At 41.7% G+C, this 18,291-nt stretch overlaps 2 protein-coding genes across 2 annotated transcripts; one reads left to right on the forward strand and one right to left on the reverse strand.

Annotated features, from left to right (window-relative positions):
• Positions 1-831: 831 nt before the first annotated feature.
• On the forward strand, positions 832-9,312 carry MONOS_14332 (uncharacterized protein; the record flags this gene model as incomplete). The annotated part of the gene is made up of 1 exon (XM_067867127.1): positions 832-9,312. The coding sequence occupies one exon, from the start codon at positions 832-834 to the stop codon at positions 9,310-9,312; it is 8,481 nt and encodes a 2,826-aa protein (XP_067731919.1).
• An 827-nt stretch (positions 9,313-10,139) lies between these two features.
• Positions 10,140-18,127, reverse strand: MONOS_14331 (4-alpha-glucanotransferase). The gene is made up of 7 exons (XM_067867126.1): positions 17,791-18,127; positions 17,242-17,725; positions 16,960-17,180; positions 16,621-16,871; positions 15,572-16,466; positions 10,984-15,450; positions 10,140-10,867 (listed from the first exon to the last, which is right to left on the reverse strand). The coding sequence occupies exons 1-7, from the start codon at positions 18,098-18,100 to the stop codon at positions 10,551-10,553; spliced, it is 6,945 nt and encodes a 2,314-aa protein (XP_067731920.1). The 5' UTR covers positions 18,101-18,127; the 3' UTR covers positions 10,140-10,550.
• Positions 18,128-18,291: the final 164 nt, after the last annotated feature.

The following is an 18,291-nucleotide window of genomic DNA, read 5'->3' on the forward strand; positions in this document are numbered from 1 at the left end:
AATGATTTATCAAAATGACCCATTACAGAATAACTCGATTGAGAAAAAACAGAATAAAAAGAGAATCGAATGCGAAATCGAGTATTTGTTGTTTTGAGTTTTGTTGCCTCTGCATCCATATTGCAATGTCAGTGCATGTCCTTGGGTTCAACAATTGAAGATGCATCCTCGAAGGAGAGAGAGCAGGAAAACGAAATGATTCCTGCATGCAAATATTCCTTTGATCATGGTGTGTTTGAGATGAAAACATTTGATACAAAAAACAAGGAAATGAATTGTTCCCTCAAAAATGGAGACAGCGAAGGAGCTGATGAAAGAAAAGAGGTTTTGATGAAAAACAAGGAAAACAAAACAAAAGTGAGGAGCAATGATCCTTTTGATGAAAAATGTGAGGATTGTGCAAATACTGAAAATTTGAGAGTGAGTGGAAAGGGGAATGGATTTGGGAGAAGTGAGATGAAAGGATGTGTGGTTTTGAAGAATTCGTCAGTGCTTTTGAGAGGATTGGGGATGGGCTGTGGAGATGGAAAAGGCATTGCCTGTGCTTGGAGCGAAAGTGAGATTGCGATGGATGGATGTGGGGTGATTGTGGAAGGTGATGTTTCTCCATTGGATTTGAAGGGAAGCTGTGCAACATTGGTGAATATCTCTCTCAAAACTTCAAAAACTCAATTCCCTCAAATTCCTCCTCTTTTTGCTTCAAATCCATCTGAGGATCGTTTGCAATGTTTTGGAAGAGTTTCGATTTGTTCATCTCGTTTTTCTTCAATGACACTTTCTTCAGCACCATTTTTGTCATCACCATCCATTGAGAGTGCTTCACTCTCAAACATGGTTTTTTCCAACATTTCGATATCTCCATCTTCTCGAGGATCTGTTTCAGCATCTTGTTGGGAATGCTCCACTTTGATGGATGGCTGCTTATTCTTATCAGTTTGTGATGTGTATGATGGAGGAATCATCCAATCAATCAATTCTCCACTTTCATCGCTGGTTGTTTCAAACACCTCATTTGTTTGGTGCTGCCGCACAAGAAATGTGGAATTCATTGGAAGCGAAGATAACAAGAAATCCCCAGGAAGGCAGAATTTAACAGATAATGGAGCAAACACATTCACTTGGTGCGAATGGAACGGATCAAAGACTACTGGAAATATGGATGATTTTTCTGATAAAGCATCGAATGGAGGTGCGATTTTTATTCATGGATTATCATCAGGGTCGCTTTCAGTGAAATTTTGTTCATTCAATGACTGCACCGCATATTTGTGCGGAGGTGGAATTATGTGCTTTATTATTAATTCCATCAAAATTGAGAACAACTCGTTCAATGTCTGTGCTGCTCAAACCAGTTTTGGAGGAGGGATGTATGTAAATTCGATATCGTCATGCGTCAGGATCAGTGATTGTGAATTTCAGAGATGCGCAGCAAATAGCCGTGGAGGAGGGCTTTATCTTGATAATTTTAATGTCTCTGGATCTAACTGTATTGATTCAGAAAGTGACAAAGGGGAGAGTGCGTGTGTGTTTGAGTGCTCATTCACTTCTTGCTCAGTAACAACAATACTTGGTGGTGGGATATGCTGTTACAATGTCCCATCAGCATTCAAAATGAGGAGTATTCAGTTCATCTCATGTTCAGCAATGTCAATTGGCGGTGGTTTGAGATTTGATCCAAACCAACAAACAGCTCCGAGAAACAACATTTATTGTTATTTCTTCTTCTTCCACGATTGCAGATGTAGTGATTCTACTCCATATGGTAATGATGTGTTTATCCAAGACACTTTCAATTTCTTTTTGTCAAATAATCCGTTTCTTGAATCATATACAACGAATACAAATGATAGGAAAGTGCACTACCAGTATTATAACGGAAACAGTTGGGTGGATCAGCACATAGAAAAGAAATGGTGGTTGAAGGAATGGATGAAGGATCGGTGTGTTGGGGTTGGTGGAAGCGACACAAACAATCTGTGTGGGATGAGCGAGGCAGCTCCGTGCAAGACAGTGGGGCATGCGGTGGGGTTGAGCATGGCGCAGCTGAGCTCAACGATCACAGCGCTGGTTGGGAGGCATGCGAGCGAAGAGAAGACGATCAGTGTTGGGGAAAAGAAGATTTCTGTTGTTGGGAAAGGGAAGACAGTGAGTGTGATTGGAACGAATGCTCTCTCTTCGTCTTCGACAACGCTGTTTAGCATATCTTCTGGTCAACTGGAGGTGGAGCATGTGGGGATCGATCACAACGCGACAAGAAGTCCATCGCCGAGTGTATTTGTTGTTACTGATGGAAGTGGATCACTTTCATTGGAGGATGTGCTGATCTCAGGAATAATTGGAGGAAGTGTTATATCAGCATCTGTATTTGAAGTGGCATTGAGACAGTTGAAGATGGTTGATGTGGATATCAAAAATATAAAAATGAATCAACCACTATTTGCCGAACCATCATCAGCTGGATCGTCATCAGGAGAGAGTTTGCTGGGGAATGTGACAATTCGGAATGTGAATCGGACAGAGGGTGATGGGGCTGTAATGGCAAAAAGTGTGAAGGAAAGAGAGACATTTGTGGTGTGGAATATAACAATGGATGGATGTGAGTGCATGAATGGGAATGGCGGAGGGATAAAAGTTGAGTTGGAAGCGCCACCAAGCAAAGTTCGAATTGGAGATTCAACATCACACAGTGGAGGAGCAACAGCATTTAATCGATGCAGTTGCAGAGGATATGGAGGAGGGGTGATGCTATTTCTGGCAGATAACTCATTTGATTTTACGATATCATCAGTGAGTTTTGTTGGTTGCAGTGCAACATCGGGAGGGAAAGATGTGTATGTGAATGGGAGCAGGCTGGTGAGTGGGACAATAACAGCCACAAAGCTGAATTTCTCGAGAAATGTTTCTATTTATGATGAGTTAATGGGATATGACCGGAACGAGATAGGGATGGGAATATTCCCATTGAATGTGTTTTTGGAGACATTTTCAGGAGCAGCACATGTGGGGAAAGAGGTGAATGGGTGTGGAGGATATGACTCGTGGTTTTGTGGGTTTGGGTATTTTCCATGTTCCACAATCGCGTTTGCTGCTCAAAACAGATTCAGTTCGTCAAAGAAGAATATTGTGTTGGATCCAGGGTTTGAGCTGGGAGAAGTTGTGTCGATGGCAGGGTCATATGAATGGGAGGTGTATTGTGGGATTAACAAGACGAATGTGAATGTGAAGGTGCCGAGTGGAATGACATCATCGTGTTTGATAAATGTTCAGAGTTCAAGTTCAATAAAGAACATTGGGTTCCAAATTCCATTTTCGTTATCGAGTGCAACATCGCTCATTACTTCGACAAGCTCATCACTCACACTCACAGACTGTTCAGTTGCTCATTCATCAGAGAGCACATCGAGTGTGAACTTTGGATACAGCATTGTGAACGCGCAGAGTGGGAGTCTGAACATGGAACGATTTGTGATTAGCGGAGCACTTGTGTTTGGAGCTCATTCAGCGATTGAATTTTGTGAAGGGATGACGAGTGTGATTTGTTCAGGATGCAACATCAGTGGAGTTGTGAAGAATAGTGGAGATGGAGGATGGATGAAAGGAACAGTTGGAACGAGTGGAACATTGACGGTTGATGGATGCAATGTGAATGGGTGCGGTTGTGTTGGAGGAAATGGAGGAGGAATGCATATTGGATTGAAGGGAAATGGGAAAGTGGTTGTGAATGGGTCGAGTGTGATTGATGGGAATAAGGCAGAGAATAATGGAGGAAATGGAGGGAGAGGAGGAGGGATGTTTATGTTGATGGAGAGCGAAGTATCCCGATTGACAATTGGGCAGAATGTTGAGTTTTTGAAAGATCACGGGAATATGGCAGAATATGGGAAGGATGTGTTTGTTCATTGTGGGAGTGGAGTGTTTTTGGAATCAAAAGTGAATACAGACACATTTGCCTTTTTTGACTCAAGCACCATTCCATCAGATGTGCTGAAACTGAGTGGGAGTGAAAATGGGGATGAAAGTGGAGTGATTCCACTGTTTGTGTATTTGTGCACAATGGGAACAAAAGTGATTGTTGATGGGAGTGGAGGAAATGGGATGGACCACAACCACTGTGGATTTGAGAAATTTGGCTGTTTGACAGTTGATTATTGTGCAAACTCAAGAATGAGCAGCACTGTGAATGAAATAGAGATTGTCTCATCTTCATCAATAACGAAGGAAATAACAGGACCATCATTTGGCGTGAGTATTTCAGGCAGAATAACATCATCAGCGGGGGAGAGGATGGGAGTGAACGTGAGTGATGGAGGATCAGCCACACAAGATTATCTTATTGGATGTTCGAGTTCACTGACAATGAGGAGACTTTCATTTGTTGTGAAAGGTCAGTTGAATTCAAGGAGAAGTGCATTCATCCATTCAACATCAACGCTCAATGTGACGAACTGTTCAGCCTCATTTGAAAGTGGGGCAATGACTGATGGAAAGATAGGATACAGCATCATTGACATGGCAGGAGGGAATCTGATTGTTGATGGATTTGTGATGGAAAGTTCAGTGATATTGAATGGGAAATCACCTATATCAGTGACAAATGGAGTGAAACTGGAGATTATGAATAGCAGAGTGAGAGGAGTGGAAATAACTGGGGTAGATGGGGGATGTTTGAATGTGGAGATAAAAGAAGGAGGAAGTGTGAAAATTGAAGGATGCAATTTTTCATCAACATGTTCGGGTGGAAGTGGGATGAAAGGAGGAGGGATGATGATATCAGTGGGGAAGGGAGTAAACTTGGAAATGAAAAATGTGAATTTGTCTGAATGTGAAGTGCTATCAAGTGAGGATGTGAATGGAGGGAGAGGATTGGGAGGAGGGATGTTTGCTAAGTTTGCTGAAGAGATTGGATCATTTGCGATGGAAGGAATGACATTTGAAGGATGCAACTCATGGAAAGGGAAGAATTTGTTTGTTTCAGGATGTGATCTGAGTGAGATTGTGAAAAAGGATCACATCAAATGGGAGATGAGTTCAGAGGAGTTGGGATCGTTGGATGAGCTGTGTGGATGGGAGAGGAAGACAACAGGAGAGGGATATGTGATTCCACTGGTTGTGTATTTGTGGGATAATTGGAGTGGGAATGGGTTTGTTTCGAAAGAGGCAGGAGGAGACTTCAGTGAATGTGGATTTTCTGAAGCGCCATGTTCATCAGTTGATCATCTGATTTCACTGCGATATGCAACACTTGGGGAAGGGGAAACCTCTATCAGCATTGTGGGATCAGGATTGCTTCAAAAATCAATATCTTTGCAATCATCATCATTATCAATAACTCCTATTGTATCAATTGAGGGGAGTGAGAAAGGAACAGTTCTGAAAGTGAGAGAAATGGATGATGAGGGAATTGGAGAGTCGATGATAACATCGAATATTTGTCTTTCTTTCATGAACCTGTCATTTTCTCTACCAAATGAATTGGGGAAGCATTTATCATTTATCCAATCATATTCCTCCTCTTCTGCAACACTTTCAATTGTGAGCTGTTCTTATATTTGTGAGGATTCAACAAAAGAAACGAAGTATTGTTTGATGAAAGTGGATGGAGGAAGTGTTATGATTGAGGATTGCTCTCTTTCTCAGTTCGTTCTGGCAAAAGGGTTTTTGGAGTTTGCTCCAGAAGTGGATGTGATTGATGTGGCGAATCTTACGATATCGAGCACATCCATATCTGAAAAGAGTCTGATTTCACTGGGAGAGCAAGCTCAGGAAAGCAGATGGAATAAGAATGGAGAAGTAAATTCAAAGACGATGATGAGAATGAACAGCTCAACCTTCACAAACATCACATGCGAAGGGAACAACCCATGCGCTGTGAATGTGGATTCGTTTTCAGTTGGAATGGAATGCGTGATGGAAGGATGCGTGTTGACGAAGTGCATGAGCGAGATGAGCGAGGAAGGTGGAGGAGTGAAGGTGTGTCTGAAGGGTGGAGAATCAGATCTGAAAGTGAGTGGATGCTCATTTGTGATGTGTGAGTGTTCAACGGTGAATGGGAGAGGAGGAGGAGTGATGATTGATGCACTTGATCCAAATGAGGGATGCATTGATACAAAAATACCACCACTTGGACTGAGATTGGAGAACATCCGATTTGTGATGAACGAGGCATTTGTGGGGAAGGATATGTTCATCAAGTGCCACTCGATTGCAGAGCAGGTGAATGAAACGCTGTTTGTGCTTGACTTCAGCCAGGATGCTCTGAAGTCGAACAACTCAATTTGTGGGAGGGATGCAGTCAATGAGATTGATGTTGATCTGATTCCGCTGATCACATTCTTTCACTCAGCTCAGGTGCTTGTGAGTGTGAATGGAAGCGATAGCAGACAGTGTGGAGCACAGAATACTCCGTGTCGGAGCATCAGTTATTGTTTAAAGCATATTGAAAAAAGTCTTTTGAACGTGATGTGGATTGATGGAGAATGCTTGATTGGTGGAGAGTGTGAGGTAGGAGATTTGAATGTGAAATCATTGAAGAGAACATATGCAACCATCCATTTCAATACAAGGATTGATGAAACAGGGAGCGAAGGGAGTGCGATTGTGTTTTTGAATGAGTGTGCTGTGGAGAGGTGTGAATTTGTGTTTGGGGAATCATTTGAAGGAGTTCAGGAAAGTATTTTGAAAGAAAAGGATGGGGAATTGGAGATTTCTGAGTGCAGATTTAGCTCAGCAACGATGGATCTGATGATGAAGAACACGATTGTGAGTGTGGAGAGTGGAGAGCTGAAGATTTCAGAAACAATATTTGATGGGATTTGCACCTCAGAGCCAATTCTATCATTAACAAAAGAGGGAACGATTGTAGTTTTTGAAACAAACATCTCAGAGATTGTGTGTGAGAGTGATGTTGTTTGCATTGGAGGGAAGGCAGAGGCAGAGATGAAGGAAGTGAATTTTGAGAATATCTCTGTGGTTATTGAAGGAAGTGCGATGAGGTTGGATAGAGCTGAAAAAGAGGTGAGTATGCTGAACTGCTCTTTTGCGAAATGCAGGAGCACAAAAGAGAAGGGGAGAATGATGGAGATCTGTGAGTGTTTGGATGTGAGGATTGGATCATGCGTGTTTGATGGAAGTGAAAATGAGAGAAATGAATATCATTTGAATGAAGAAGAGGAGATGTGCAGGTGGGATGGATCTCTTGTGGATGTTGTGAAGAGTTCAGTGATGATGAAAGACACAACAATCTCGAATTCACCAGATGGTGGAATAACAATAGGTGGAGGGGAAATAACTGTTAATGATGGAAGATTTGAGAACAACAATCCATCAATTGAGGGATATCCATCACTGAGAAGAAATATCATTTGTTCAGATTCAGGATCATTGATCATCACAAGTTTGAAAGGAGGAGATGGAGTTTTGCCAAATTCATCACTTTGGATGTTGAATGAAGGGTGCAGTTTTGAAGGGATTGCTTCTGAGAGAGATTCATCGTTATTCATTCCCGTTCTGGAAAGTGTGGAAGCAAAGGAAGAGACAGATAGAATGAAGCTGACATTCAAAGGATTGCTTCTTTTTCCATGCAATCTGTCATTCTCAGTTGTGAAGAAGAAGGGAGAAGAGAAAGAGATTGAACATTATGATTTTGATTCAAATGGATTCTTTTCGGAAATAGAAGTTGAAGGAAGTGTGGCAAAAGATCTGATCAGCAGTTGTGGAGATAAAACAGAAGTGAGTGTGCATGTTTTGTTTGGGAATGATGAATCTCCTTCATCAACACATTCAATCGTTCTGAAGAATGCAAGTGAAAGTCAGTCAAGTGGAAATGAAAGAATAGTTGAAGGAGGAAAAGAAGGGAAATCGATATGGCTGTTGGTTGTTATAGTGCTAGTTGTGATACTATTAATTGTTCTGATTGTATCAATTATTTTGGCTGTTCGATGGAGAAAACAAAAGAGACGAACAGAAGAATTGGAGATAATCGTGGAAGACAATATTAAAAAGGATCCGAAAGCATTTGAGATGGTGACGATGGAGATGTCACCTGAGGAGCAGTGGAGAAGAGCAGAGAGAGAAGCAGAGAAGAAAAATGAAGAGAGAATAAAGAAGAGAATATATGATACGAATATGCAACATTCTGAATCATCCGAGCATTTGCTGAGTGAAAGTGGATCAACAGAATACATATTGGGAAAGGACTCAGATAAGATTCCTGATTGGGCACTGGAAAAGGAGGAAGAAGAAGAAACGAGAAAGAGAACTCCTTCTCCATCCATCTCATCCACTTCAACAACTGATTCAGATTCAACTTTTGTTCGATCGGAGAGTCTGTGCCCAACCACCTCATCAATGTCGAATCTGGTGGATGCAATGGCCTGTTCATCGCCTCATGAGAAGCTGATTGTTGATCTGAGAGATTCATTGTTCATGTTGCTTCATGGAAGGAATAAGACAAAGGAGATGGCGATTGGCACTCTGCAGGAGAGGGAGCAGACAGCTGCACAGATCCTGTTCTGGGTGGCCAATCTGGCACTCCACTCATTTGATGAGATGGAAAATGGATTATCTTCTCTTTCCACTCTGAGTCCGCACATTGTTCTGTTTTCTGAGCACATGGTGATCTGCATCGTGATGCATTCTGACTTCTCATCTGATGATGATTCAGACTCATCATCCATCTCATCATCAACTATTGTCACATCTGCCAGCGATAATGATGATGATAGAGACTCTCTTCCTTCATCAGCGTTTGAGGAAGAGGATGACAACATGAAGGAGTGCATGCGATGGAAGGCACCAGAGCTGCTGATGAACAAGAAGATGGGAGCAACAAAGAAGTCAGTGGTGTTTTCGATTGGGATGATGCTGTGGGAGTGCCTGACATTGAAGGTGCCGTTTGGAGAGTATGAGGCAGCGATTGCAGGGCAGAAGATAATGAATGGGGAGAGGCCAGATGTGGAGGGGATTCGGGGAAGTGGGCTGTTTGGTGTTGTGGGGAGTTGCATTTCAGCGCAAGGGAAAGACAGGCCAGGGGTTGTGGAGGTGAGAAGAGAACTGCTGGAGATATTTCCAGCGGAGGCAAGGATGGTGACGATGTCAGATGCGATTGGGGCAACTGGGATGATTGAAAATGGGGAAGAAGATGAAATTGAGGAAGAAGAGGATAAAGATGGAGATGCAGATGAAGGAGATGAAGATGAAGGAGAAGAGGAAGATAATGATGAGGAAGAAGAAGAAGAAGGTAAAGAAGGAAAAGAAGAAGAAAAGATTGCAAGAGCTTTTGAAGAAATGTGGAAAGGGATGAAAGGTGGCTGATGAAGAGAATTATTGGAGATGAAATGTGGAAAAGAAAAGATGTGGATTTGGGTGTAATTGGAGACTGGTTGGAGGAAGAGTGGAGTTGGGAAAAGAACAGGGATGCAAGATTTTTTTTGGTGTTAGAAGAGGGTGAAAAAACAGGAAAGATGATGTTTTGTGAAAACGAGGGTGAGTTGCTTGATAAAGCAGGAGAGGAAGGCAGCAAGCCGTTTGTATGTTTTATGTTGGGATTTGTGCATTGTCGAATGAGGAGAATGAAAAAGAGATGTGGGCGTTGAGGGTTTCTGTTTTGTTGTTTGGGGTGCGGATGCTGACCTATTTTGTGGGTGGGCATTGGCTGATTTGGCTTGCGATTCATTTTTGAACATTTTGATTTTTCAGAAGCAGAGTGTGTATGTATTTCACTTCGCCAATATGTATTGAATCCTTTCTATGTTTTCTGATCATTGTTGTGTTTGTGTATGTATTTATTCATATTTTTTTGTCAGCACTTTCATTATTGCATGTGCAAGCGTTTTCTGTTCTGTTTTTGAGATATTGTGTTGTGTATGTTGTTTTCACAACAAAAGATATAATCATGCGAATTGCGTGAAAAAATAAATGGTGATCACTGTAAATAGCTAAAACTTGCATTCTTTATTTAACAAAAACAGAAAACAATCAAATACCCTCAAATGGAAAATCGAACCATAAAAATTTTGGTAAATGGATATTTTGCAACCTGAAAAATCAGGCTTTCTATATATTATTTTGTTGTTTGACAAAAAATGTTGCAGTATTGAAAAGATATTTATTGGAAGTGTCCAGATATGACTGTCTTTTCTTTTTCTTTTTCTTTTTTTTTTTTTTTTTTATTCACACTTATTTGGTTTTTGTTTGCTGAATTGGTGAAACATTTTATTATTCTGAATTTCTTTCAAATAGATTTTCAAACAAAGGCTTTTTTTAACACTTACCGTCTTGAACTCACTCATCTATCAATGAAAAGATTTTGAAAAAAACTTACCGTTTGAACAAAAAACGAAACAAATAGTTTTACTCAATCAAAATTCATTGTTTACTCCTGCTCCACTATTTGTACAGTCGAGTTATTTCTTTTTCTTAATAATTGTCAATAATCATTAGAGAGAAAATGCAGCTGATATTTGAATATCTTCATTAAAAAATCAAAATAATAACTTGAAGATGATTTGACTAAATATAATTATTGATAAATTATTGATTATTTATATAAATTATTCAGTTGCAGGATCTTGTTTCAGAGACACAAGATCAAACAAAGCATCTAAAACACAAGAAGCACTCCAAGCTTGAGCAGCAGAAGATCCGTAGCAAAATGCACCATTGGCATTTGTCAGTTCAGGCAAAGATAGCCATGTATTCTTTTTAGATTCACTTCGTAATGACAAAAACCCGACTCTGTGAATAGCTTCTTCAAGTGCGACATTTCCTTGTAATTTTTCATTCATGGTAAGTCGAACTGAACGTGGAACATGACGATGCGAAATAAGCGCTCGCATAAAGTATCCAGCTGGCCAAACCCATTCAGGCCCTAATAATTTTTAATTTTTTTTTAATGAAAGGAAATTCAAATAATAATTCATCAACAGTAATAATATAAATTGAATCAACCAAATGTCAAATTCCAAAAAAGAAAAGCTAATATACCTTGATGATAGGAGAATCCACATGAAGTGTGATAATCTTGGGTGTCGGTTTGATCATAGCACGGGCGATATTGCCAATCTGCTGGATCGAGAGTCGCAATGCCCAATGATCCTTCTGTCTTCAACACTTCACAAATCGTGTCAAGTGCATTCAAACAGTGTCTACGACGAGAAAGTGGAGAACGAATGCGTATATTTGCATATTTGCCTTGTTGATTTAGCTCATCACAACATGCTTCGTTCAACTCCTCCCGGTTACATTCCCCGCACAATCCGTACTGAAGTGAGAGGGGTCCTTCTTTGTTATCTTCTTCTTCTTCCAACTTTTCTTCACTTTTTTCTTTAATAGTTCCCTTTTTCTTGCTAATCTCTTTTCTCAAAAGCCTCATTCCGCTGAAGAGCTCTGGTGCAACAACCATTGCAATACAAACATTTGGTCTTAATTGATAATCCCAGCTGTGCTGGTGGCATCCCACAACATCCTTGTAAATGCCTCGGCGAGCGACTTCTGCTTCCGATACAATAAACAAATCTGATACAGAACATTCAATGATGGCAGAAGAAGATGATGATGATGATGAAGCCGATGAATTAGATGATGCTTTTTTGAAGTTACTATTGTTATCTGTAATAACTCCGTCAATCTCTTCCAAACCTTGTCCTGCTGTGATCATTTCGCTTTCTTCTTCAGTTGGAACATAATAATATCGATCAAAGTTTTCTCTGAGACGTTTCTCCCAAGCAGCATAAGACATATAAACATAGTCAAAGCTGTACTCCTTTGGATCTGGAACAGCATAGTTGCGTGTTGACATGAAGTAATATGGCTTGTCACCATAAGGAACAGAAGTTCCAGCAGCAGCTGGTTTCCTTGAAATGTGTTCGTAATCAGTTGCAATCACACCATCTTCTCCATTGATTCTCAGCTGTGACAAAGAATGTACAAATCTCAGAGTACTCTTTAGCAGGCCAGCAATTTCAACGGGGCAACCATCTCTTGGAGTTGCAGGAATGCCAAGATTTCCTGCTTGAGCAGAATCACCCATCTTGTCGCACCATGTGCCACAATTAAGTTTGTTTCCACCTAAAATTAATCCACTTCTGCAATGCAAAACCGAGTCAACAAAGAACCCTTCGTTTTTCATCTTCGAATCTATCGCTGAACCAGCATCCCACTCTCGGAAATGGATGCCTCCTGCGTGAGCGGCTAATGTTTCCTGGAGAAGCGACAATAAGCTCACATCTTCACCGCTTCTGCTCACAACACCATGAGAAACGGCTGAATTGTTCAAATATTGAACCTGCAACGATCCAACGTGGAGTGAACGTGCTGCTTCTGCAGACGTCAAAAATGGAAGATCTGCTCCATCAAATCTCCTTGGGAACGGAGCAGTCAAAATCGCTCTAATGGCATCGAATTCTGCCAGATCCACAATTCGAGTGCATTCTTCGTCATTCCATTCTCTCTTCTTATCAGCTTTTTCCTCATCCTTCTTCTTCCACCACTCGAACACTCTGACTTTTGTTTTGCTTCCAGGAACCTTTCGCACCACTGGGAAGTATCCGCTTTTAGCATCCCACAAAAAGCCGCACAGATCCTGTATTGCTTGAGCCCACCACCACACTGCATCTCTTGCGTTGTATCGTGGCTTCTCTCCTTCTCCCATCAGGTTTGGAATCAAACCATGTCGCATAACTGATCCGTATGCTCTGATGATGTAGGTCGCTTCCGTGATGCGCCCAGTTACCAACAGCAACCCTCTCAGCGCAATGAAAGTGTCTCGACCCCAGTTGCGCATAAATCCTTGAGCAAAGTGAGGAAGACCAGCTGAGAATGAAGGAGATATGTTCACTGGAAAAGTCTGGAATGACGCAAGCTGAGCGGCAACTGATGGAGACTTCGCTACAATTGACAAAAGATCAGTGCGCCCTTCAAGCTCAGGCATTCTTTTCTTGATCATCAACATCTCCTGAACAACAGAAGCAGCATCAGAAAATGTCACTCGTTGTCTTGAAGCCTTCAAAAGAGGCGTGTGAGGCAATGCAGCAACCATTTCGGCTGAAGAAAGACACAGAAATCGTGCAAACTGCGATGTAACCAGTGACTGAGGAAGAGCTGGCATCGTCATCTGTACAAGCCACGAAACAGCAAAACGGAAAAGCGGACGAATCACTTCATCAACATATCGTGGAACGAGATAACGTGGAATTTGAGCCTTTATCAAATCAAATTTCAATGATAGCAATTCAACAAGAGGAGCAAATCGCTCTTTTCGCGTTTTGTAGTTTCCGGGGATTATCACAACTGGAGCGACTTCTGAGTTGTGCTTCGAATCTGATCCTTCTCCTTCTTCATCGTCTTTGGCAAATGATCTGTTTGAAGCTGCTGCCCATCGTGCTTCAAGAACTTGTGTTTCTTCTTCGCTAATCCTCTGCAAAATGTAGTCCAAAAGCCAGTTTCCGCGTCTAAGGTTGTCCAACAAGGGGTGTCCCAAGTCATTCTCTTCAGCAATTTTCTCGAGAAGCGGAGCCAATCCACCAATTCCGCAATATGGTAGAGCTCCAACTTTGTCAATCGAATAAGCTCCACGCTTTCCAGATGTCGTTTCGCGTTCTTCCACATCGCAACTGAATAAAAGCCAATAAATGTCCAGAGGAGTCAAAGGTTTGAATGCCTCTCTCAGTGATGACAATGTGAAGCATCCATCGTATTGCTCGCAAGTTGATGCATAAGACGAAGCAGAAGATGAATCTCTATCTTCCTCGCACTCACACACAGGAACAGGATCCAGTATTCCCTTTGGCTCAAGTGAGTTAGCTTCGTCGATTGGCTTCAGTGTCTCCATCACAGAAAGCGATGATTGTGGAAGAAGTGATCCTTTTCCTTGATCCTTAATTTCCCCTGACGATCTCATTCTTTCTGTGTCATGGAGATGCGAATGAACATTTGGTTGCAGCAGTGCCAAAGCTTTTCTGGCAACGCGAGGAATGTCTGTAGCAATCACGCAGACTGCGCCGGGTGGGAAATGCATAAAGTGAAGGTGAGTGTTCGCTTGTGGATCGATGGTGTCTTCTTTCTCGTCTTCATCTTCAAGTTTTCCGTCTTTCTCAGCCTTTTCCAGTTCTACCAGCTTTTCTTCATTCCACTCTTCTTTCACACCACCTCGCTCGAGAGTGATTCCTGCTCTGTACAAGTCTCTTGCTCTTTGTGCTTTCCCTTTGCCGCTTGACTCAATAAGAACAAGATGAGACTTAACTCCGCGATGTTTGCGCTCGCTTGAGGATCCGCAGACTTTTGAAGTGCATTGAGAAGAGGTCGATGATTTTGTCGATGAAGATGAAGATGATGTTGAGGAAGTATGTTCTTTCTCAGTTTTTTGGGTTCTCATTTCGTTGGGAGAAGGCTTCAAGTTAAGAGAGCCGCTTTTCGTTTCTGTGGACACATCCGAAGCACTTGACTGGAGAGTTGAGAACACACTTTGTGACTGCTGTCTCTTCAGCATCCTTTGCTTCATCTGCAGCTCTTGTGCTGCGACATCTTCTTTAGCATATCCTTTCTCTTTTTGTTGCATATTCATCTCTTCTTCGTCTTCTCTTCTCTTCTTCTCGCTCTCATCTGCCAATCCCAGTGTCAAGTTCTCTGGATCTTCCTGTTTCATCTGAAGCAGTTGCACGGGCTCTGCTGCGGCCAAATACGACAGCATCACAATTCTCCTCACAACTCCGCTGACTTCGCTGTGGAATGGAAGAACTGGCTGCGCTTCACCAAATGGCAGCAGCTCTGGATGAGTCTTTGAAGGAGCATATGGATACAGCTCTGCAATGGAATGCGCAGCTTTGTTTCCTCCTTCGTTTTTCTTTGCTTGTGAAGAACTTTTTGCCAGATCATCCAAAGACACAGCTGGCTTTGGAAGAAGTGCGTCTTCCGGGCGGAAGGCAGGGCGGATGATGAACGAATATGCTCTGTGAGTCTTCGGATGCGACCTCACAATGCTAATGATACCCTGACTGCCATCAACATTCACATAGATCTCGCTGAAGCCGCGTGCTGCAAGCATCCAGTGGAGCCTTGCAAGCACAGAACGCGCACGCAAAATTCCCATTCGGCTCCAAAACGGCGCTTCAGAGATTGGACGCGAAGGAGAAGTAGATGAAGCTGATTGGCTTGCGCTTTCTTTGTTTCCTTCTTCTTTTGGAATGGCATACAATTCCATGGAATTCGTCAAAACTTTGTCGGGATAAATCTCATCGAAGCCTTTTGTTGTGAGCGTCGGGCACACAGCAGCAGAGACAGCTGCAGCCAGAGGAAGTGTATAATATGCTCCTCTGTTCTTGAAGGGCATGTTGTTGTCGTGTGTGATGTCAGACAAAGCAGCATTCAGCCCTCTCGCCTTCAAAGCAAACAGCTCATTGCTTCCACGACGGAGTGAGCCAACAGCTGTACCTCCCATCGCATAAATCATATCACCTGCACATTGAAGCAGAAGAAATAATAAGAAAAAAATTGAAATTATTCAAAAAATAACATTTTAAAGAATATTTACAATTAAAAAAGTAAATCTTGTTGGAAAATATAAGAAATCGCAAGCCAAGTGATCTTGCATCGCCATTATGTGAAGCTTCTTTCAACAGAGCATTGACACCAAGACGAGAGCAATATTCTACATCGATATCAGTCGAAGGAGTAAACAGCTCGGCAAATGTGAACAGGTTCTTGTTGACTCTGCGTGCAGCATCCATCAAATACTCAGACACGCACAGAGGAGTAGAGTGAGCATTGTCCAGTCTCAGCCCATCAAAAATCCTGGCACACCATTCTGTGTATTTCCGCATGTGCTCCCACAAAAATGGCGAATCGGCAGGCGAATTTCCGTACCTCAGTTTGAAATTGTCGCCCCAAATAACAACTTCTCGTCTGACATACGCACGCGACTGGGGAGAGGCAAAGTCTTCTGTTGGATCGCGCCCAAACACCCATCCGTTGCAAACAGCAGGAAGCCCACTGTACAAGACACGCAGCAGATTCGGCAAGGGAACAGAGGTCGGATCATTGCGGCACTGGATAACATACTCAAGTGAGTATTCTTCATCTTCCTCTTTCTCTTCTTCTTTCTCTTTGAGCTCGTTTTCGCTGTCTTCAGCTTCTTCTGCCTCTTCGGCCATTCGCTCCTCAACCTTTCTGAGATGTGGTCTGTCCAGTGCGAATTTGTGGAGGTACTGCAAATAGTCTCCCTTTACCCTGTTCGACGTTGCTGAAGAGCTTGTCTTTGAAGACGAGGCTGCATCAACAGTATGAATGTGCGAGAAATATGGATAAACCATCGGAGCTCTCGCTGTGATTTCTCCTCGAAGTGGGCCGTTTGGATCCAGCCGTTCGTAAGCAATAAGGTTCATTGAGTTATCTACGATCTTGTTGATGTCTTCGTCGTACTGATCAAAATATGGCATGTTGATTCGATGCAGGCTAGCTTCGAACGTAGAAATCTGCAAAAAAAGAAAAAAAAATAAATAAAAATTGTATTGTTGAAAAATGATGATATTGCAAAAAGAGTGTTAAATTTCGTTAAATGCAAAAATATTTCCAATAAAAGCAAGTTATCAATGAGGACAACTTTAAAAAAAAGCCCGAATGGCAAACCAGTTCTTGTCTGGATGCTCTGAATTGCATGAAATAGCGAATTGCTTTTGAGGTGTTCACTTTCCTCGACCATCGAGCTGCCTTTGCCGAATCATAAACAATGCATTCTCTACGGACATCTTCGTCTATTTTTTCCGGTGCAGGAATCGGGTTTTCTCCTCCGCGCCACTGCTCAGGCAATCCAGTTGTGAAGGCTGCGACAGCATCTTCAACGTCAATCACGTTGTACTCCCACAATCTGAAATGACGCACTGTTTACGCAAATATCACAGTACAGTTCAAAAAGTGTTTTATAAAAAAATAAATTGAAAAAATGAAAGAAAATATAAGAATGCAAACGCTCATCTTTCACAAAATTCCTCACCGCGTCGAGATGTTTTTGTTCTGTAAGAAGTTTTGGTGGAAGAGCAGCATGTACAATCACATCCTTTGCAGGAACACCATCTGCATTAAGACGAGGAGGAACCATTTGATTCACCACTTCACAGTTCTGCAATGCAATCGCCAAAGATATAACATTTAACGCTCTGTCCACTTCAAATGCCAAATTAAGATGGGGGCTAAATTTCCATTTATGATGAATGTTATTAACAACGAACAGCACAAGCAATTAATACACACCTGTTAAGAAGATTGTAAGTGGCTTCTGGATGTTCTCTGACCCATGGACTATCAAGAGAAGTATGATTCCAAATAACATCAACCATTGATAGTATTCCAAATTCATTTCGTAGTCTTGTGACAACATGATTTAATCTTTCAAAACGCTTTTCACTCGAATCTTCTCCAAAAACTGATGGTTCAATATCCAGCTGATTTCTGATACAATAAGCACTTTTGCTTATTCCAAGGGTGCAAATTGGTGCGAAATGGATCATGTTATATCCGGCTTCAATAACTGGTTGAAGAGCGCATTTATCAACACGCAAAGCTCCATCTTCACCAATTTTTTCCGGTGGTTCTAAAGGAAGCCAAGTTTCAACTTTGCCCAAGCAGGGTGCGAATACTGTATGGATAGCAAGACCGGAAGCTGGTGTGGATATTCCTCGAATGTCAAACAAAGGTTCAACAACAAATCTACCATTCGGCTGTAATTCAGCTGGTTCTATTATAATAAAACAAAAATCAAGCAAATGGTATTTGCAAATAATGAAAATTTTGACGACAAACTTCCGCTTTCTTTTTCAAAATAATACTGATACGCTCCAGCTGATTGGCACTTGATCTCATAATAAATACCAAACCCCATTCCATCTTCAGCAGGAGTTGGAGCACGCGGCAAAATATTGCGAAATTTCGTTCGCTCAAATATTTCACCACAATCTTCATCTGGATAATTAACATAAAACGGCAAAAGGGCAGCACTCGTTCCACGATGAACAACAATTCTAAGCAGGGATCCAGCATCTACACGAACAAGCGCGTTGTGTTGAATGTAACCTTCTGCGTTCAAAGTCAGGGTTTGTACAACCAAAGGCATTAATATTTCAAAAAATGATTGATCTATGCCACTTTTTTGTAATTTATTCAATTAACAAAAAAGAAAAAAGTCATTGAAAGTTGGAATGATTTGGTCAATTTCTGAAAATAGCAACACATGCAGAAAAATGCATAAACTTTTCTGTTGTTGATATGAAGAAGAAAATGAATGAGAATAATTAGTGAGAATAC

Source organism: Monocercomonoides exilis (genome assembly GCF_001643675.1).
Source record: "Monocercomonoides exilis strain PA203 chromosome Unknown scaffold10-1930038, whole genome shotgun sequence".
NCBI lineage: Eukaryota > Preaxostyla > Oxymonadida > Polymastigidae > Monocercomonoides > Monocercomonoides exilis.